The sequence below is a fragment of the Toxorhynchites rutilus genome, chromosome 1 (assembly GCF_029784135.1).
Source record: "Toxorhynchites rutilus septentrionalis strain SRP chromosome 1, ASM2978413v1, whole genome shotgun sequence".
Classification (NCBI taxonomy): Eukaryota; Metazoa; Arthropoda; class Insecta; order Diptera; family Culicidae; genus Toxorhynchites; species Toxorhynchites rutilus.
Window position 1 is genome coordinate 121,511,860 of NC_073744.1, and position 21,837 is coordinate 121,533,696.

The 21,837-nt window shown below is 39.5% G+C and overlaps 1 protein-coding gene across 4 annotated transcripts in view; it reads right to left on the reverse strand.

Annotated features, from left to right (window-relative positions):
- Positions 1–765: 765 nt before the first annotated feature.
- Positions 766–21,837, reverse strand: part of LOC129763299 (sushi, von Willebrand factor type A, EGF and pentraxin domain-containing protein 1-like) — a 30,573-nt gene continuing 9,501 nt past the window's right edge. For 3 of the 4 annotated variants that reach the window (XM_055762224.1, XM_055762223.1, XM_055762225.1), the window contains exons 2-9: positions 18,052–18,661; positions 17,074–17,995; positions 16,581–16,844; positions 13,478–14,748; positions 5,244–5,388; positions 3,272–5,185; positions 997–2,469; positions 766–937 (exon numbers count right to left, since the gene is read on the reverse strand). In XM_055762224.1, coding sequence (XP_055618199.1) covers positions 777–937; positions 997–2,469; positions 3,272–5,185; positions 5,244–5,388; positions 13,478–14,748; positions 16,581–16,844; positions 17,074–17,995; positions 18,052–18,600 — 6,699 coding nt within the window. In that variant the 5' untranslated portion in view covers positions 18,601–18,661 and the 3' untranslated portion in view covers positions 766–776. Of the gene's footprint in view, positions 938–996; positions 2,470–3,271; positions 5,186–5,243; positions 5,389–13,477; positions 14,749–16,580; positions 16,845–17,073; positions 17,996–18,051; positions 18,681–21,837 lie in introns of all 4 variants that reach the window. The other variant, XM_055762226.1, reaches the window with a different exon arrangement.

A 21,837-nucleotide genomic window follows, 5' to 3' on the forward strand; every position in this document is an offset into this window, starting at 1 on the left:
GCTAGTTGCTTATTGCTCCAGTGAGCGTCCCGACAAAGTGGTCGTTTCCGAGCAACGAATCAGGAGCTGGTTTTACGAAATCCGTGAGTACTTTGAGGAAGAGACGCTGTCCATTTTTTTTTTTCTAAATTTAGGGAACCGATATTCAATTTGGACGACACAACGGTACGTACAATACCTTCAAATGAACTGGTTTTAGCTGGTTCCGGGTAAAAATACGTCCACGCAAAAGTTACCTACCTACTCCGATGGAGAATCTTACACTGCACTGTTTTGTGGAAACGCAGCCGGGCAGTTAGCGCCAACGTTGATGGTATACCCGTACAAATTCAGGATGCCAAATCAGATCTGGCAAGGACGAAATCGGATTGAATGTACCAGGACATATTTTTCCTGTTTCTCAAAAATGTTTTTTACCCTTGGTTTGTCCAGCAGAAAATACCGTTCCCTATTATACTCTTTCTAGATGGTCATGAGTCACATGTCTCACATGGATCATGCCATAGACTTTTTGGAGGCTATTTTTCTGGTCCCATAACTCTCAGAATAGAACTTATTGCGAAAAAAATATTTGCCTTTTCCCCTAATTATATTTTTTTTCTCTTGTTTCTTACTGTTTCTTTTCTGAAAACGAAACATCCGTAGTTTTAATTATATTACACGAAATTTTAAGTTGTAGTGATCAATGTGATAAAACAAAATGAATTCAAAATTATTGCTTTCTCCAAACATATAAAACAATACTAAGTTTTAGTATAACTGACTATATTTATTTATCAACATTTTGCAAATCGAGTCCATTCTCCATTCGCATGACAAATAATCTCGATCGTGTGTTTATTTTCACAAAGTATTCTCAATCGATCGCCATACTGGAAAGAAATTCCAGCTAGAATTTTAGCGGCATGGCTTATATTTGGTTTGCCGCAGGATATTTCTGAAACAAAAAAAAAATTTCGCGTACTCTACTAAAATCATATTCTAAACATCACTTACTGGTACATCTTGCTGTCACGGATGACCATTTTCCGTTCGTGGAGCATGTGATGATTGGATGTCCCTGCATAATATATCCTTCGAGGCAACGATACTCAATCTTGGTGTCATGATAATACAGAGATATCATTGATTCATTTGCGATGAACATACCCTCAGGTAATGGTGGTCGCTCGCATACAACGCCTTCACAGAAACTGTTGGAATGACTCCACTTGCCTCCTTTCAAACACTCAATGTAACCGATACCTTTCATCAAGAAACCCGTATTGCATTCGTACCTTATTTGACTGCCTACTTCTAAGCTTTCCGAGTTCATTCTTAGTTTTTCTATTGTCATATCTGAAGCTATGTTTCCAGCAGAGCCCTTTTCGATGGATATAATTCTACTATCATTTGGTGGGTCCGGAACCATGTTGAGTGGACATTTATGTGCCAGCATTCGTTCTGCCTCGGCCAGAGCCACAATCTTCCTCAAAGCATTCCGTTGATTCTCAATCTCTCGCAGATGTTCCTCTTCCTGTTCGCGAAGATGCGTCTCATAAATCGGCTGGACCACATGCTTCAGTAAACTCTTGATTTTGTCGTTCGTATTCTCCCTTGAGTTGATATCCAGCAAAATTTCATCGTCGAACGTTACTTCACGATCCATCATGATGATGTCGATATACAGGCAGATGACGAATCTGTAGTAGTCTTCAGTTTCACCGGGTAGTCGTTGGGGCGGTGGTGTCGGATCGATCTTGTTATACAATATATAGTCCAGGAGATTTTGCAACTTTAAATTTGGTTCAGCATTCGAAGATTTCTCCAGACGTTCGAGTAACATGATATCCATATTCTGGTAATCTTTTGAAAGGGAAAAGTCCAGTAGACTGAGATCGGTAAATGTAGTTGAGGAAGCAGCCGTTTTCTTACAAAATGGTGACTGCTTCGTTGGGTCAATTGGATTGCAGCCATAGAACAAATAATCTTTCAATTGTTTCCAGAAACGAACATCCGGACGTCTATTTATTCTGATTATGTTTGACCCTTTTGCGGGATATGTCACGTTTGACAATTCTGTAGTTAATTCGTGGGTTTTCTTCAATGTACAATTGGGAATCACAAAATCCCATTTGCCAGTTTCTAAACAGGTCAGTAAATTTTCACCCTCTATATAATATTCATCATCACATTGTACTTCAGCTAGTGTGTCAATCGCGTAGTTGTTGTGGGTTCCATTTATAACACCTCTTTCTGAGGCATACGTTATGTTATATCCAGACGCCATCGGTAAGGCGGGGCATTTTATAGTACTTATGCATTCTGGGAGAGCATATGACCAGTTTCCATGGACAGTACAACGAATGGAGTCCACTCCGGACAAGTTAAATCCTGCATCACACACAAACCGAGCAATTCCATTGTAGCTTGTTTTTGAGACAATTACTCTTCCGTTGAGAATAGAGTTGAGGGGTTCACAGCGAATCACTGCAAATAAACATTTGTTTATAATATCCCTTACAATGAAGTACTGATGGGCGCAAAAAATCCAATCCAAAATCAAAGTATTTCAATATTATAAGTTTTGTCAAACTTTTCGGTATTCCAGTCTACATAAAAGTAGGTAATTAGTAGACCATTTTGCTATTTCAGTATCGATGGTTTTTTTTCAGAGGAACAAAAAATGACTTTTGTTCCTATATGGGTACTTTTAGGGTATGACATAAAAAATCCACTTGCATATATTTGTTTTGCCGTGTTTTCTTCATCGATGTACCCCTCGGTTTTGACAGATGGTTGCTTACATCTGACACAACCATGATTTACCTAGCTGTTTAGTCAACCTTTTGTGCGTAGGAAAATGTGTGGAAAGCAATTCTCAACACAGGTCCGAAATTTGATTGTGCGTGATTTCCAGCGCAAAGAGTCTCAACGAATTGTGGGCGATTTTGGACAATAAGGTGGACAAAACTGACGTTACAAACAAGCAAAACTATTTTGCTGCATTGAGCTTGGGGAGAGCTGGACCCCCAACATCGCCAGGATCTCGTGGAGAGTATGCCAAAGCGTTGTCATTTGATTATCGAGGCCAATGGGGGTCATACTGACTATTCATTATTTGCTTTTATTTGTTTTCATTATTTTTTAAAATCAATCAAGTTTTTTTTTATTTCGTACCCAAAAGTTTTAGAAACCTATTTAGAAACAAATTTTTAGAAACAAAATTGGAACATTTTGATTTCAAATGGGGCTGGATGTTTTTGCGCCCATCAGTGTAAATTGTACTCACGTTGGCAGTAACTTCTGGTTTTGTTGCTCCAACGGGACGTGCGTAAACACATTATCTCCGATGGTCCTTGCAGCTGGTAGCCTTCATCGCAGTTAAGGTAGGCATGGTTCTCGTGGTAGTCGATTCGACCATTTTGCAGCGTCAAATTTCTTTCACAGGGTTGGCAAAATTCAGACCGCTGAATTTTTACAGTGCCTACGATTTTTGTTTTCAGATCGGTCCATCTAATCATATCCCCCTGATATGGTTGACAGGTATAATAGAGTTGTTGGAATTCGAAGCCGCTGAGTGCTCGACTCCATAGGTCTAGATAGGACAATCGCCCTACAAATGATTCTGATTCGCTAAAGTCTCCCCCGAGTGAATCCTGTTCTTGTCCAATCACAAACAATCCATTACCTTCGATTGCCTTCCCACTGCTGAGGCCATATCCGGTCGTATGCAGTTCACCATCGAGGTAAATTTCGTACAATCCCATCTGACTAATCCAGGACAAACAAATGAAATGCCAATGCCCATCGTTGATGAACACATTAGTTACAACGTGTTCACCAGAGATATACAAAACAAATCCGCTGTAGTCTGTGAACGTGAATGCATTGTCCGATCGAGATGTTGCATAAGAAATGACTGAACCATAATTGAAATCATCATTCGTTTGGATCCATGTGCACATTGATATTTCAGAAATATTGTGACCAGGACCAGCAATTTTGACATAGTCGTTTGTTCCCGATTTTTCAAATGACATTACAAAATCTGGAGTTATAAGTATCTCGCAGAAAGAGCCATAGAAATATGGTGGACACTGACATAATACTTCCGAATAAATCTCGTCGTTATCAACTTCTGCATGGTGACTGATTGCTGCAGTGAGATCTCGAAGTTTGACTGGTACACAATGGCCGTTGTTTCTGCATGGTTCTCTATCACACGGATTGTCCAGTTCAGTACAGTTGACTCCTTTCAAGCCCCGTGGACAGACACATTGATAGCTTTCCCTGTTAGCATTTGTCAAGCCAATGTCGACACAAATCGCATTCCTAGGGCATGGCATATAGTCACATGGTTTCAAGTGACATCTTTTTCCCATTCGTCCCGGTGGGCAGGAGCAATTAAATGACTCTTCATCATTAAAACAAACCCCCTCATTTTCGCATGGATTTGGAAGGCAATAATTTGTCCTAATGTGGCAACGTTCTCCTTCAAATGCTGGAGGGCATTCACAGATCGAGCGTCCATCACTCTCGACACATATTCCACCGTTGTGACAGAAACCTGCATGACAAGGATCGAGAAAATTTTCACAGTTTTCCCCACTGAACAACGGTGGACAAAGACATTTATGGATCGTTGCATTTATCGACAAACAAGTTCCGCCATTGTAGCATGGTGCTGATGCACAAATATCCAATTGTTTTTCACAATGTTCTCCAGCGTATCCGTCATCGCAAGTACAACTGTAGAGATAATCGTTAATTGGGTCCGGCGAGCATCGCCCATGGGAACCGCAAATGTGAGCTTCCGACATGCAAGGTTGAGCGTGCTTCGGCACGCAATCTGTGATTACAGTTGATCCTCGGGACGATGTATAACCCGGTGGGCATTTTTCACAATTAATTCTGTTATATAATCCTTGATATTCTCCCGGCTCACATTTTCGACAGAACGGCATTAAACTTTTATGATATTTTGGCATTTTCTCGTGTTTCATCGGTTTCAACTTGGCCATCGTTCCTGGCGGGCACTGAGGCTTACACTCCGTGGAATGCTTGCTGTTAGGTTTACGAGTTGAATGGTGCAGGGGACAATGAACGCATTCCGATTTCCCGGTAACGTTCGTGAACGTGCCTATCGGGCAAGATATGCATCCATTGGAGGTATGATTGTGATAGGTTCCTCGGGGGCATTGAACTATGAAAACAGTATTATTAATAGAACTAGAGGAGTTTCCATACATCTTATTTTATACCGCATATTAGCTTCTTAGCTACACTACCATTGGGACAACGGATAGTTTCATCCAATTTCAGAACACTTAAATCAATGTTCAATGCGCTCAATTGTTTCCTCAACCTCTCATTTTCATTGATATTTTGCAGTTCTGCTTTTACTCTCTGTAAGTGTAAGAAGTTAATAGTTATTATTCTGGAGTATACATTTTTTGAAATTAGTTTACTGGCTTTAGAATTCAAGCTGCTCGGTTATTTAGTTGCTAGGTGAAGAATTGGGAGAAGGAAGAGTAGACTGAAATAGATAACAGACTGTACGCATTTACCCTCTTTCATTTATTTATTTATTTATTTTGACTTAACGTCTTAATTACATGACCTTATTCACAACATTCCTCAAACTAACTGTAATCTTTTCGGGATGCATTGAGTTTTCGGTAGAACTTTCGTGTCTCATGAGAGCGGTGCAGCTGTTCTAGTTTCTCACGCTCCTCCTCTTAGTGGTGGCGCTTCTTTTCTCGGAAGAGTTTGTTGTCTCCGCAAACTCATCAAACTCTGTTTATATCGTTCCATGTTCTGACTGGTAGCGTGAGGCAGCATTAGTTTTCGCTCAACGTTCTTCTCGTGACACACCTGCTGAACCTCATCACTAGGTCATCACTTTGTTCCACGTGATCTAGGATGTTCTCTGCTACGCCAGTCTTGACCATGTTCCAGCAGTCCTCAACAGGAGCTACGTTAAGTTCGTCCTCTTCTAGCAACGCAGTTTCGATCGATTGTTCTATTGTTTTAATCGCGTAGGATTGTATCGTCGCGGGCATCTGAATCGAGAGTTTTGGACGCATCTTAACCCCTTCTCGTACGATTTAATTTTCAAAAGAGCAGACCAAATGCAATCGGTTCGATGGGTCACGCATCGAGTAATTTCACTACTCTACTGAGCGTCTTAGCTCCTTGTGATATGCAAGCGCAGAACGAGAGAGACTCGATGTTGTACGTTTTGTTACAATCATTTCAACTCGGGTGAAAGTGAAAAGGTTAACTATCACTAGCTAGTAGTCCGAATCGATGTTTGACAGTTATGTTCGAGAAGGGACGACCATCAATCAAAACATGATCGATCTGGGATTCTTTTTGATTTGGTGTATCGAGGGAGAGATTCGTGCTGGAAAAAGGTACTGCGTACTTGGAAGTGGCGAAATCTATGAGTTTCTGCCGTTTTCGTTTCTTTACTGTTGTGCGCAGTACATGCCAACTATCGGTTTGAATTCCTCATTCTACCGATCCGAGCATTGAAATCTCCTATGATTATCTTGATGTCATGTTTTAAGCGGCGGTTATATTTGCGTTCCAGCTGCGCGTAAAATTTTTCTTTATCATCGACGGGACTTGCAAGATGAGGACTGTTCACGTTTTTTAATAAATCTTCTTGCGTATCTTTCGTTGCTTGGCGTTTTGTAGTGCGGCTTGTAAGGCCTGCGACCAACCCCACCATCTCGCAGGTAAACCGCCCTGATGCTGCTGTTTTACGTCCCGAGTACCATCAGGACCGGGCAAAGATACTACATCACATTAAGAGAATAGATTCTCTTCACAATGTTTTGCCAACAAACCCGATCGACTGCAGTCCTGCAACCTCACCAATTCTTCCTAAGACCTGCTCCCCCGGGTCCAAGCACCACGCTCGCTGGGCTCCTCTTCTTCTTGGTCCCCCTGGATTCGATGCGAACATAATCTTTGCTGGGTATCGACTCACATTGACACTCCTATACTCGCTCCTATACTAGGTCCGTCAGACCGAGAAATCAAAAATTCGTTTTTTCTCAGAAAATATCAACACTATGACTTTGCGATTCTCTCTAGCTTCGTTATTCATCGTTCGTCATCGTTTAGCGTATCGCATGTGTTGGTACGAAGGGGACGTGTGTCACTTTTTGAAAACTTTCGGTCTGAGACACCGACGCGAGTATAGGAGTAACTTTTTTGGGCAAGTGCCTTTTTTCATATTCTCGAATATTGTTGAATGAAATGTATAAATTAATGTTAGTGACGTGGAATATTTATGGAATATAAAGCATAAGATCATTACCGGACTATTCTCATTTGTTTTCCGCTGACCCTTTTGTCACCGAATTGAACGGATTCATATATTAACTATTCGTCGATGTATTCGTCGTTAGACTCATACGTGCATAAGCCAAATACAAATGTTTAACTTTCGTATAGTTATTCGCTAAATACAATGGTCACACATATACACAAATGTGTAAGAATTTCACTTACCGAAGGATTTTAAACAGTAAACTATAAACTAATCGGTGGCTTATGGTTATTTTTCACAGTTACAGTTTCGGGGACGTTTTTTGCATAATGAACAATATCGACAAGAAAACAAGAAAAAGAAAAGGAAGCTCCTAGAAATCCTTTTCTATCATCTATTTATGCCCAATCTAAAAGAAGGCATTAATTCTTAGTTTACCAAGAATACAAATACAAATAATATTAGAAATATGCAAACTTTATGTTCCAAATTTTTTATCATCTGGTAATTATCTAGAAAATCGTTATACATTATTCTCTTCCATAAAAAACCCGAAAAACACGCTACAACTGTATGAAATGTAAAAAATATGTTTGTTTCGAGCATGCAGTTATGGTATTTCTGATTTACTCCAATGAAACCACAATCGAATAATACGTGTTCGGGAATAAAATCAAACGCCGATTCTTTTTAGCGTAGTGCTTCAAGCTAGAAATTTATTGAATACTAGCTGACCCGGCAAACTTCGTCCCGCCAAAAAATTGTTTTTTGTTATCAATACCTTCAAACATTCACGTTTTCTTACTATGAGCAAGTTCGTGGGTCCAATCGCAGAACTGTTCATTGAATGATCTTCTATTCGTCTCCGTTGAATTTACCTTTTATTATAATTCCTAGTATTTCTAACAAAACTCATCATTATAATATCAGATTATTTTCAGACACAATTCTCGTTTAAGATTTTTCAACCACTTGCAAATAACATGTTTCTCCGTTACATGGAACAAATGTTTTATACAGAAAATATGATAGATTAAAGACAGCCCTAAATCGGACAATTCCTTCCTCGAGTTCTGCTCTTATCAACACATCCGGCGATCATTTTTTTTTTTGTATAGATAGAAGAAGATATAGGAGTGAGTTTTATCACATTAAAATCCATTTCCAGTTTCGAACAAAGTTCAATTTCGCTAGCGCAAACATTAAATGGACTAACAGCACTTGTCACTATGTAATTGTAGAACATATGGGAATTTAATTCTCCGAATTTTCCCTTTTTCCTTCAAAGTTTTCCGAAAGTTTTCAATTGTCATGTTTGGTTTAAATATGTGTGATAATTTTATGGGACCCCCTCTCCATTCCAGAGGAGGGAGGAGTGTCATACCATTATGGAAACAATTACTTAAAAGCCCTCACATCCCAAATTGGGCTTGATTATTTCTCGAGTTATGCAGAAGTTTGTAATTCGTTTGCATGGCAGCCCCCCTTAGAGAGGGGGGAGGAGTGTATTCGCCATAGAAACGTTTCGTGCCCCGTAAAACCTTCACATGTAAAATTTGGGTCCATTTGCTTGAATAGTTTTCGAGTTATGCAGAAATTTATGTTTCATTTGTATGGCAGCCCCTCTTAGAGACGGGGGTGGAGAGTCTAACCATCATAGAAACATTTATTGCACCCTAAAACCTTCATATGCCTAATTTGGTTTCATTTGCTTGATTGATTCTCGAGTTATGCAGAAATTTGTGTTTCATTCGTATGACAGCCCCCTTTGGAGACGGGGGTGGAGAGTCCAACCATCATAGAAATATTTATTGCACCCTAAAACCTCCACATGTCGAATTTGATTTCGTTTACTTGAATAATTCTCGAGCAATTCAGAAATTTGTGTTTCATTTGTATGGCAGCCCCCCCTTAGAGAGGGGGGTGGAGTGTCTAACCACCATAGAAACATTTTTTGTACTCTAAACCTCCATATGCCTAATTTGGTTCCATTTGCTTGATTAATTCTCGAGTAATTCAGAAATTTGTGTTTCATTTGTATGGCAGCCCCCCCCTTAGGGAAGGGGTGGAGAGTCATCATAGAAACATTTATTGCACCCTAAAACCTCCATATGCCTTTTGGTTCCATTTGCTTGATTAGTTCTCGAGTTATGCAGAAATTTGTGTTTCATTTGTGTGGCATTTGTAAATCGGATGCATCGGAAAAGATAAAGGAGTATTGTCGGTACGTAGAAAACTTATTCAATAGAAATCCACGTATTATTCGCTCAGATGGTGTAGGCGAGTATTTCAACAAGGAGTTGCGGGATTTATTCGCGCAGGAAGGAAGCCAGCCACAGTATTCCACAGCGTACATACCGCAGCAAAACGGTGTAGCTGAGCAGAACAATCGGTCGTTACAGGAAATGGAAACGACGATGCTTCTTGATGCAGACCTGGACAATCGATATTGGGGAGAGACTGTACTAACGGCTGCTTAGTCATTTGAAAGTCTATAGTCGTCCTGCTTATGTTCATCCCGACATTAAATGAGGAAAGTTTGACAGTCAGACGAGCAAGTCGCGGTTCATCGGTTACTCTGAGCAGCAGAAGTAAAATTTTCCGTAACTTACGGAGAAGAAAAACTGTTGGATGAAGACATCAACGTGAAGGCGATGAAGGTGAAATGAGTGAAGAATCTGAAAGTGTCAAGTGTCAAGTGTCGTCAAGGCCGTCGTACCCGCGGCATATGTTACCGAATCGTTTGTTGAATTATGTGGCAGCTGTTGTAACACAGAAACCCTAGGATCCGATGACTTTTCAGTAAGCAGTGTCCAGCTTAGATCGAGTTACGTGGATGGCAGCGATGGATAGCGAAATCGAGTCGCATAAACAGAACGGAACATGAACTTGGTGCCGCTTCCGAACGGAAAAAAGGTAATCGGCTACAAAGCTAAGATCGTGGCGCAGGGGTTTACACATTGCTATGGCATGGATAAAGACGAAGTTTTCGACTCTGTGACCAAACTGTTGTCCCTGGGTGAAAGAAAAGGAATGGCGTTGAAGCATTTAGACATCTGGACTACATATCTCTACGGAGAAATCGACGTGGAAATATATACGTCAACCGCAATGAGGTACATATGGAGGTGGAGCAATAGGCGAAGTATATCTGCATTGGCAAGCAAAATATCGTGTCGTAATTATTTGCATTCAATATGGAATGTATATGGAAGATACAAAACAATGTTCAAAGTACTTACGGTTGCATGATAATTTGAGCCAAAATTCTCATGAAATCATTCAACTGGTTGGTTTTTAACAGATGGTAATTATATCGTGACTTATTTCTATTATTCATGTGGTGAAAAGGTCCAGAGAGCAGTCATATGCTTAGTTCTCGAAAGCAGTAACATTTCCGGTGAAATTTTGATTAATTGGCGATTATTATCTCACAACATACATACCGAAACTGAGAGCCTTCAAAACATCAACATCGTAACGGTAAAATAATGAAACTTCGTTTGTTTCTATGAACGTGGGGGAGTGGAAATGGCACATGAAAATATCGCTTTTATCCGTCTTTTTCGACGTGATTTAACAAATATTCACTCCACGCTATCACATTAGCCTCACATTCGGTGGGAACTCTACAAAAATGTACGTTTTTAATTGATAAATTACTTTCTGAAAATAGCATTTTACATGGATGCGGTGGGCAATCAAAGATAAACACAACCACTGACGTCACTATTTGCTAAATAGTTATGGCAGCGCATGCTATGTCGCTCGAAACTCGAACATCTTCATTACCTTTTTTCCAGGACATTGCGTTAACCGCCTGGCTACGAGGTTCAAGGCAAGGAGGAGATCGTTTGCCGCCTTCGTAAGAGCATATATGGACTGCAACAGCCCGCTTGATGTTGGAACCAGAAGTCGACAAGTGTTCTGAATGAATGGGTTTCCAAGCAAGTGACGCTGATTCGTGTTTGTTCGTGGTAACCAACAATGGGAAGAAAACTACCTTATCGTTTACGTGAATGATTTTCTGGTCGGAAGTGGAAGCGAGGAAGAGATATATCGCGTTCAAAAGCTGCTGAGTAAACATTTCGAAATTGTTGATCTCAGCTATGTGAAGTATTTCCTCGAGTAGGAAATACGGAGGAAAACGGAGTATTTAATGTAAGTTTGACAAATTATCTGTTTATCAGAACAGGTCTTACCGAAGCGAAGATAGTTCGAAGTGGTACGTTACCTAAAAGGTACGAAGAAATGAAAATTTCGACTTGGAGGTAAAATGCTGAAGGATTAGTGGCACTTTCGGATTCGGATTGGGTAGAAGATGAGGACACGCGAAAATCAACGATACGGATACGTTGTATTCAAGTCGTCGGCAGAACTGTGTAAAGCTGTCGGCAATGGAGGCCGAGTATATCGCTCTGGCTGAGATGTGTCAGGAAGTTATCTGGCTGAGGCGACTACTCGAAGATTTTGTCGAACATAAAGTGACAGCAACAGTGGTCAATGGAGACAACCAGGGCTGTTTAAGCTTCGCACGTTCAGAAAAATCCATCAAACGTTCCAAGCACATTGAGACCAAACATCATTTCGTTAAGACCTATGTGCTCACGACGCCTTTAGGTTTTCAGAAAAAATATTGATAAAATTATTTCGTTGCAGTTTTGATGAATTTTCATACTCCATCAAAGTTTGAACTCTCTGTTGGTCAACCTCAGCGGCCATTTTATTCCAAGATCTTTTTTGTAGTTGCAGCCTTTCAAATCTGGTCAATCTTTACCGGACTTTTGCGAACCTTAATAAACGGAAGTACACGTTTCTGCAGGTAATCAGCCCTATACATTTCAGAGTACATTGTCTTGCTTGTAACGAGAACCTTGGTTTTATGTCCACAGTAGTAAATCTCTTGTTTAAATAAGAACTTTCTGGCAAATTTATCAGCGAAAACCTTAAGTTTGTTGGGGGCATCTCCTTTAGCAGTGAACTTATAGAATTTCAGGCCTGAGAGTTGTCCAAAATCCATTTTCATGTACGTTTCGTTATCAATCAGCCTGCGTCCTTCGTAATTCGTCAGTACCATGTTGTACAACTTTCAAGCGCATTTTTTGGCCACCAAATTTTGCTTTAGCGTCCTGTTTGGTTGCTTGCAGGCAAGGATATTACGATAACCTTCTCGCATATGGATTCTCCGGATGGTACATTGGTTAGAGTTGTGTTGTTTGGCGATGTCGTAGTCCGAGTGTCCCGGGTGTGCATTAATTGTCCTCAATACCTTCAACCTGAACTTCGGATCGTAGGTTGCACTACGACGCATCTTCTAATCTATCTCAACAACAGTTGTAAGTTTACAGAAACATTCACAGAAACGTAGCAGCTTTCAGCGATTTCGCGATTTTAGTACCTGACCATGATTTTAATGTTGGTGTCCGAAATCAAATCTCTGCTTTCGGCTCCCATCCAGCACACCTTTCTCAAACCGAAACGGATCAACAAGAATTTTTTTACCGTCGAAATATACAGGTTTTCCAAACAACTTGGTGCCAAAAGAATTGAGATACGCCTGCTACGACCATGCCATAAAATGAACAGTGATTCTAACTGAATCAAAACTTATTCCATTTTATTCCAATACCTTTTCCTCGTTCAAACGAACGGGTAATATTAAGGCTAGTGACTCGCTAATAATTCTTGCAAGTTCGCCAAAATTCTTTTTGCTATAGCGAACGTAACCCGGAGGAAGAGAGTAACAAACAATATTCTGAAAAGGCAACCGAGAGTGCTCGTCTAGAAACATTTAAACCGATGATATATATTTTGTGGCTAGGCGTGCTTGACTCTTATTTTATCACGCGGCGACAAGGTTATCATGAGGTACCCTGAGAAGGCAATGTGGAACATCACTCTATAATAAATTCGATCGGAGATATATTCCATAACTTATTACGCATAGTTTCCTTTCATCCCATAACGCGGTGAAATAAGTACTCCTGGCAAACCTGCGACGGTGAAATCCAAGAAGAAAGGTGGAAAAGAAGAAAGTAGATATTGAATAACAAATAAAGAACGCTATTGTATTAGCTTGCGCTGGACAAAACTTGAAGTTTCAGGTTTTCTCCATTTTTTTCCAAATAAAATAATCACCTTCACGAAAAATCTTATCAAGTTACCTATAAAATAATATATTGAAAAGTTTGAAATATCAAAAAGTACATTTACCTTTATATTATCCGATTTTTTCCCATCGTACTTCCACATGCCAAGTCTTTTCGATAATTTTGTGTACACATTGATCTTCATAATCGTTCTCTCATCTCGTTTTCCCAAGTGCTTCCTAGATTTGGATTTCTGCTCGGTGGAAATTTCTCTTTTCACAATGTGGTATTTCGATTTCTCATCCGGTTCCTCCACGTCCTCACAGGTGGGCATTTCGGTAGTGATCGTACAGTCAATTTGCTCACCGCAGAGATGATTCTTCATATTTTCTGTAAAAATCGTTTGGATCTCATTAGTATGCTCACATAGTGGTCCTAATTCCGAGCCCAGGCTTATTGTGATAACTTCCTCCACGGCCACAGGTTTTTCGATAGGCGTACACTCGGGAACTGTATCATTTTCCCACTTTGAGTGGCGGTTTTTACAAAAAAGAGTGAGCGAATCATTTTCTTGATCATATAAAGTGTATTCGATATCGCACGATATTTCACACCAAGTATGGGACGAATTCTTTGCACATACTGTCTGACCGTTCAAAGGCGAAGGAAGATTGTCACATTTATATTCTTTTACTGTTATGTTCAAAGTACACTCGGCGACATTATCTGAGCTATCTTTTGCTTGGTACACTATTTGATAGTTTCCCACGTCGTGGTATCCAAAGCGCATGTTGCTTGTCATGGTTATGTTCTCATTCGAGTTGTCGAATACTGTTGGCTCATCCCACTCTATGAGCGTTTCATTTTTATTAGTCGATGTCGTAATGTAAAATGCTGGGGGATCATAGCAATTCTCAAATACTGGTGCTGTCTTGTCGACGATTGTAACAGTAAAATTACATTTGGCTTTGTTTTTGAAAGAATCAACGGCCACGTATGTGAACAAATGAGTGCCGCTGAATAATTTCGTCCCTTGTTCCCTGACCGCCGGTTTGGCCCAGAATGTGAAATTATCGCCACCATTGTCGAACGCGTACGGTTGATTCAGACGTTTCACAACAGCGTAATTGTAATCATCATGCATTTGTAGCGTGTAGTTGTTAGGACACATGAGATGCGGCGGCGTAACGTCGACGCAGCGTGGCGTTTTAGACTTTTGCGTCCACGCACCATTTCGTTTTCCTCCACATGATTTGGTTGATGGACCACCCTTAAGCTCGAAACCAAAGTTGCAGATCAAAGTACAATTGGAGCCGTGAGCCGACTTTTGTTCCGCGCAGTCTGTTGGATCGTATTCCCCGAATGGTATCTTCGGTAGCGGGGAGCAGAGAATTTCTGAAAATGTATAGAGATGTATAGAGTATGACATAATAATAGTAATAAAACTAAAATAAACTATGAAACTTTTGAGTGCATCAATATTTTCCACGAAGAACAACACATACTACATGGGCTGTAATGTGCCGGGATTTTGAATGAAAACAATCGTTTTTTGGGCAACGCTGTATTTATTCCTCAAAACAGTTTCCTTCGAAAGTAATACAATTGGTCTAGCGAGTTTCCAAAATTTCGATTCCCTTCCTGTAGTACGAAACGTCTAAGTCTTCGAAATATACTTCAGTGCCACTCTGCTGACTGCCTATTGGACCCAGGAGTGTGATAATGGATCAATGTTTCTTGCATTGTCACAAAACGTCGATCCTCTCGATTACGTCGTCCTCTCGATTACGCTTCAACAAAGCCAAACCGGGTGTTGAATTATCAACGCGCCGCTGGTTTTGGTCGACAGTTCAAATTTCAAAAAGTATCGCGACTTTTGAATTTTCACGGGTTACATTTATTCGATTTTAGATATTTTGTTTTGGGGTTATGTTGGCACTCATGTCTTTCACTGGAGAGTTTGGCCATTTTGAATGTTCAGTTTATTTTTGACAGTTGCTTCGCTTGCCTGGGTTTGACTCGTCTTTGATTTTGGCATGTTCCGAAAAATGGATCAAAGAATGGAATGGATTTCGAATGTTGACAGTGGGATATGATGAAGCCACATAGGACCGAAGCGACGTTTTTTTGGTGGTACAAAATATTCTCAGAGGGGGCCAGACGATAGAAACGACGAAGAGCGCATCGGACGCCTATTTCTTTTCAGGATCAGGAAATAAACGGTAGCCTTAATTATTTTGTGAGACGCAAGTGCAAGTTATTCGTACAGGGGGTATTCTAGTGTAGAGGCACGAATTTCGGTCGTTTTTTCGAGCTCTGAACAAATAAATGAAGAATATTTTCATCATCCATTATTCCATTATTTATTCATTTTTCTTTCGACAATACAACAAGAACTAAACGGGGAAAAATATTCAAAACTAAAATAGTTACAATCTGTTGATGTGAGCTACCCAAATATCCATGGTTGACATAACCACCAATTCCACTCAGTGATGGAAAAGGCGTTGTTTATTTGTTTTGCTGAATAATCAGGACTGTGAACAATTTATATGGAATAATCTGTTTCTGTTAATAAATAATAATTTTTGTGATTTTTTAAAATGATTTTTGTTATTTTAATTCAATTGAAAAACACAAAAAAAACGCGCTTACGTTAACCATAAATATTTGGGCAGTGAGGAGGTTCAAAAAAGGTGTGCCATGACGTTCACGACTCCACCCTTCTGGTTATTCTAAATAAAAAAAATGAACGAATTCTGAATCAGTAAAGATGCCGCTATCGCATGAACCTCGGACAAATCAAAAATATTTTTTTTGACAAATTGGCAGCGGTTTGAAAAAAGAAACTTTGAATTGTGAACAATCAAATTGCTTTGTTGCATGCTTTATGACGATTTGAGCTTAAAAAAAAGATTAATTTAAAAAATTGTATTTTTTATTGATTCATGCGATAGAGAGATGTATGATGATTTATTCACATCAAATGACATAAATCGGTTCAATAGAACTTGAGATATCGTTTACGTCAGTTTAAAAAAAAACTAGTTTCGAGAAAAACGCGTTTGAACTAGATTAGATACTGCATTTCTATAACTCTAACTCGATAACTCTTTTCTAGGGAATGTACTTGAATGTGTGAACTTCAATAATATGAAATTGATTTTTTCAAATTTCTAGACTAGATTACCCCTTTAAGACGATATTGCAAATTTTGTCATACTTACGTTTACAAGAAGCTTGCAATCCGTCCCATTTCGATAGTGGTAAACAGTTACGACTGCTCGAGCCTACCAAATAAAATCCATGACCACACTTAAATGTACAGTCGGTATCAATGGGCATTGGTTCGGTCAGTCGGTCAACCGATATGCTGTAGTTTGTGATGAATGATTTATTCCGTGGTGAATAATCAAAGTACAAATTCAAATCCGGGTTTTTGCAAACTGCCAAACCGTAGTATGGTATTTTCAGAGGAGGACACGTTTTCACTGAAATGGCGAAAAAGTCCAAAGAAGTAGATACGTTTTCAATTTTATATTCTAAAAATCAACTTTGCTTCCATCATTGTCTCCGAAATGTGAGGCATTTTTGTAACGTGGTGACGGTAATGTTCTTCTACTGAAAGTAGAATTACCGTGAGTATTTGAATATTTGATTTGGCTCGTAGGCTGAAAACAAGGAAACGACGGTAGCAAAGTTATAACCTCTGATACTTACAAACACATTTGGGATCGTTCCCGGACCACACTCCACTTTCCTGACACAAACGAATACTGTCTCCCACTAATTGATAGCCCGATTGACATCGCGTCCCACATGCTGCATTTAGTACCTGTCCACAAGCATTGGGGTGCTTTACAAAGTACCCATTCTCCGGTGGTGTTAGCTCTGGACACGTGATCACTTCGCATCTTCTACCATCTTCCGCCTTATAGCCACTCTTGCAAACACAATCATCTGCACTCATCGCTGGTAGTGTTTGCGTAACATGATTCACATCAGGGCAATTGCGACATTGACTTTGACCATCCCAAAAGGTACCATTCGGACAAGGAAGACATGCTCCGTTACGTCCGGATCCTATGAATCCAGGCTTACAAAGACACAAGTAATGTCCCGAATTAGTGCTACATACGCATGTAGCATTTCGATCGCAACAGCTGGTGTCGTTCCTCAAAAAGTCCGGATCATCCAAGCACAACACATCACAAAGGTTCGAATTAACGGCAATATTTTCTCCACTTTTGTAGTCGCTGTGGAGCGCTTTACGGGCGAGGGTTTCGAAATGATTAAAGCTATCCAAAAGATAGCTATGATTTTCTCCAGGGGCACTGGAGATGTTATACAGTTCAGCAAGATTACCACTTTGAATTCCGATAGAATAGATGACCACGTTCTTACGTTTCAGTTTCACGGCTAATGGGACAGGGTCTGGTCCATTTGAAAATCCATCGGTAATGAGGAAAATTATTTTTTTACTCTCAACACGTGCCACTTTAAAAATATCTTCCGCTTCCTTCAATGCTCCATACGTATAAGTGCCTCCTCCACTGTATTTTATCTTCGGTATTTGATAATTCAACAGAAGACATTTATCGTTATCCTCAACCGATTGGGATATTTGGTCGATGTGGCGGAACTAGAAGTGTACATTATTATCGTACCATATGAGAACAAGTTGATTCAAGTACTTACAATTTTTTTTCGCGAGCTAAATGTGATCACCGCGACGCGTGTGTAGTTGAAGCTAACGTTGAAGTCGGATAGAAGCTTCTTAACAAATTTAATTTCACTGATAAAATTAGTTTTACCCACACTGGAACTAGCATCGATAAGAAAAACAATGTCAACTCTCTTGTGTTTGAACTTTATTTTCTCCACGTTTTTCTTAAACGACCCACTCAAGCGATCCACTTTGACCTTGATGACCGAGTTCTCATTCTTCAGGATTTCATTGCTTATGCTCAGGGCTTCAGCCTGCTCATTATCAACTAAGCTTTCTCCAAAATTAGGCAGTACATCTCGTCTGTTTGGATTGTCAATTGGATCAGTATCCTGGGGTTGAAACGTCACAGCATTCAAGTCATCATACCAGTTATAATCTTGTGCACTCAATGATGACGACGACGGAGTTGATGCTGTGAACGAGGGCTCGTCTTCGATGATTTGCGCTCGGGCGAAGCCGCGTAGATTAGAAAGCAATAGTAGACAGAGTGGCGCTTGATTCATTATATGGCGGCGCATGTGCTACATGTGTTAAAATTATAGTTGGTCGCGTGTCGATTATTCGCGTTGATATAGAGTGCTGCCGAAGATGAAGAGAACTCACAATGAAAATAAAATATCAGTTTACACTTGTAACGTCATGATTGTTGCATGGTTTTCTTTTTAGGGTTTCTTTTTTTCTTTTTTGTATGAGTAGGCGATTTGGGCAAGTTTGTATGAGTGGGCGATTTGGACATACGGGGTGATTTGAACCACCCCATTATCTCAAAAAGTACTGCTCAACTTGGATTTTTTTATAGTGTCGTCTCCTTCTATTGTTGAGCCGTATATACCTAACGTAAAAAAACTTTGGTAAATTTAACAGGTAGAGGAAAACGGTAACAAGCACTTGGATTGTCAAAAAATGTGAGTTTCTGATCATTGTTCTAAGGTTTTTTTCCGCTGATTAAATTTTTTTTCGTGTATTGTGCAGTAAAGTTCTGTTCGCCTACAGAGGAGGAACAATTTGATGCAGCGAAACTGTAAGTTTGATAACAATAAATGAAATTAATTGCATTTTAATTTTTGCATGTTGTGTGGGGTGAATTGGTCCTACAGGCTTGAGGCTTTTCTTTGGTTTGATTGATTCCAGATTCCGCTGAATTACAAAAAAAGATGGGCAGACAACGTTGCAAGAAGGAGGACCTTGAAAGAGCAACGCAGGCCACCAAGGACGGATTTTCTTTTACCGAAAGTGTTTGAAAATACTCGAACAACAGTGAAAATATCCATGCAAAATTCGAAATGGTCTCAATGCAATTTTTCTGGTCTGGAATCTGGTCAAGACACCTGGTATCGATCCCAGAACACTGTTACTGATAGTAATATTATCGTGAATTACTTTACAAATACATAAGTATGCTTTTTCGACGGAACACACATTGGACCAAATCACCCCACAGACGGTCCAAATCACCCCACATCAAATTTTAATGTCCAAAAATCATCACTTTTATTTTATGGTATACTAGCTGACCCGGCAAACTTCGTCTCGCCCAAAATTTATTGTTCGTTACCACATCCACGTTTTCTTACTAAGCGCTGTTCATGGGTCCAATCGCAGAATTGTTCATTGATTGATCTTCTAATCTACCCTTTAAATTTACCTTTTACTATAAAATTCCTAGTACTTCTACCAAAACTCGTCATTATAATATCAGATTATTTTCAGATATAATTCTCGTTAAATATTTTTCAACCACTCGCAAATAACATGTTTCTCCGTTACATAGAATAAATGTTTGGAAAAAAAAGAAAATATGATAGAATAAAGACAGCCCTAAATCGGACAATTCCTCCCTCGCGTTTTGCTCTTATTAACACATTCGGCGATCCATTTTTATTTTTATAGAAAGAAGATGTTCTATCACATTGAAATTCATTTACATTTTCGAACGAAGATCAATTTCGTTAGCACAAACATCAAATGGACTGAAAACGCTTGTCAATGCGTAATTGTAGAACATATGCGAAATGAAGTTTCCGAATTTTCCCATTTCCCTTCAGAGTTTTGCGAAAATTTTCAATTGTCATGTTTGGTTGGAATATTTTTGGTTGAAATATGTGTATTTTTTTTATGGGACTCATTCCAGAGGAGAGAGGGGTGTCATACCATCATAGAAAAATTTCTTGTACTTAAAACTCTCATATCCTAAATTTGGCTCCATTTGCTTGATCAGTTCTCGAGTTATTCAGAAGTTTGTGTTTCATTTGTATGGCAGTCCTCTTGCCCTTAGAGAGGGGGTAGGTGTGTCGAATCACCATAGAAATATTTATTGCTTCCTAAAACCTCCATATGCAAATCTTGGTTCAATTTGCCAAATGCACAATTTTGATTCCGTTTGCTTCATTGATTCTCGAGTAATGTGACCCCACCCCTCTCCTCAGAGAGGGAGGAGGAGTGTCAAACCACTATAGAAACATTTATTGCCTCCTAAAACCTCCATATACCAAATTTGGTTCCTTTTGCTTCATTAGTTCTTGAGTTATGCAGAAATTTGTGTTTCATTTGTATGGCAGCCCCAACTTAGAGAGAAGGGAAGGGGTAACCACCGTAGAAATGTTTCGTGTCCCCGAAAATCCCCACATAGCAAATTTGGCTTGACTTGCTGATTAGTTCTCGAGTTATGCAGAATTTTGTGTTTCAGTTGTATGGCAGCCTGCCCTTAGAGAGGGGGAGGAGTGTCGAACCACCATAGAAACGTTTATCGATCTCTAAAACCTCTATATGCCAAGTTTGATTCCATTTGCTTGAATAGTTCTCGAGTCTTTCAGACCCTCCCCCTCCTGTAGAAAGAATAGAAACAATCTCTTGCCCCCTAAAATCTTCATATGCTGAATTTGGCTCTATTTGCTTGATTAGTTCTTGAGTTATGCAGAAATTTATGATTCATTTGTATGGCGAAAAACTATAACGAACTGGAAAAGGAAAATTGTTCATCCATAGAAATTATTCAACCGACTTCTGGTGAGAGGGAGATATAAATGTTTAAAATGAGTGGTGGATTTGGTAAAGCTATCTAGTAGAGATTGATTTGCCTTCCTGAATCCCCATATCACTACCGGATACGTCATCGCAGATCTTAAGGTGCCAAGCTCTTAATAAGTCATATGTTTTCAATTACGATCCAATATGGTTTAGAGCCCCCGCAAACTGCAGACTGACTTGTCGACGGATAGTTCGGTCGGCTTCTTAATCAGTACGGAGAGGTATGCATGTGCGCACCTTACACCGATTCAGTTGGGTCGGTTTTTGCATCAGTAGGCCGATCCGACCAAACTGTCAGCTGACGAATTTACGTTAGATTTACAACTAGATGGCGCAGCGAGTAAAAAGATGATGTTTTGTTTTTTTGGTCGTTCAAATTTTTTAAAAAAATCAGAATTTTTCTTCAAACTTCTCGGTTTCACGTGTTCTTTCTATGCTAAAAAGGTTCAAAAATCGCCATTTTACAATGTGGTATGTATATTTTGAAGAATGGCTTGGTATAAGTTTTGTAACCTTAATTTTTTTTCAACTAGATAAACGATGAGTAGCATGTGTTGCGCTAAAAGTACTGCAAATCCTTCTTGTATCGGCCCTTACATTATCAATGATATAATCCAACTTAATATGATATCGATTTCATCACCATTATCCACAGTATTCATAACCTGTATGCATTATCAAAATTTTTCGAAGATTATCAATAACTTTGGTCCAATTATGTGTTTAAA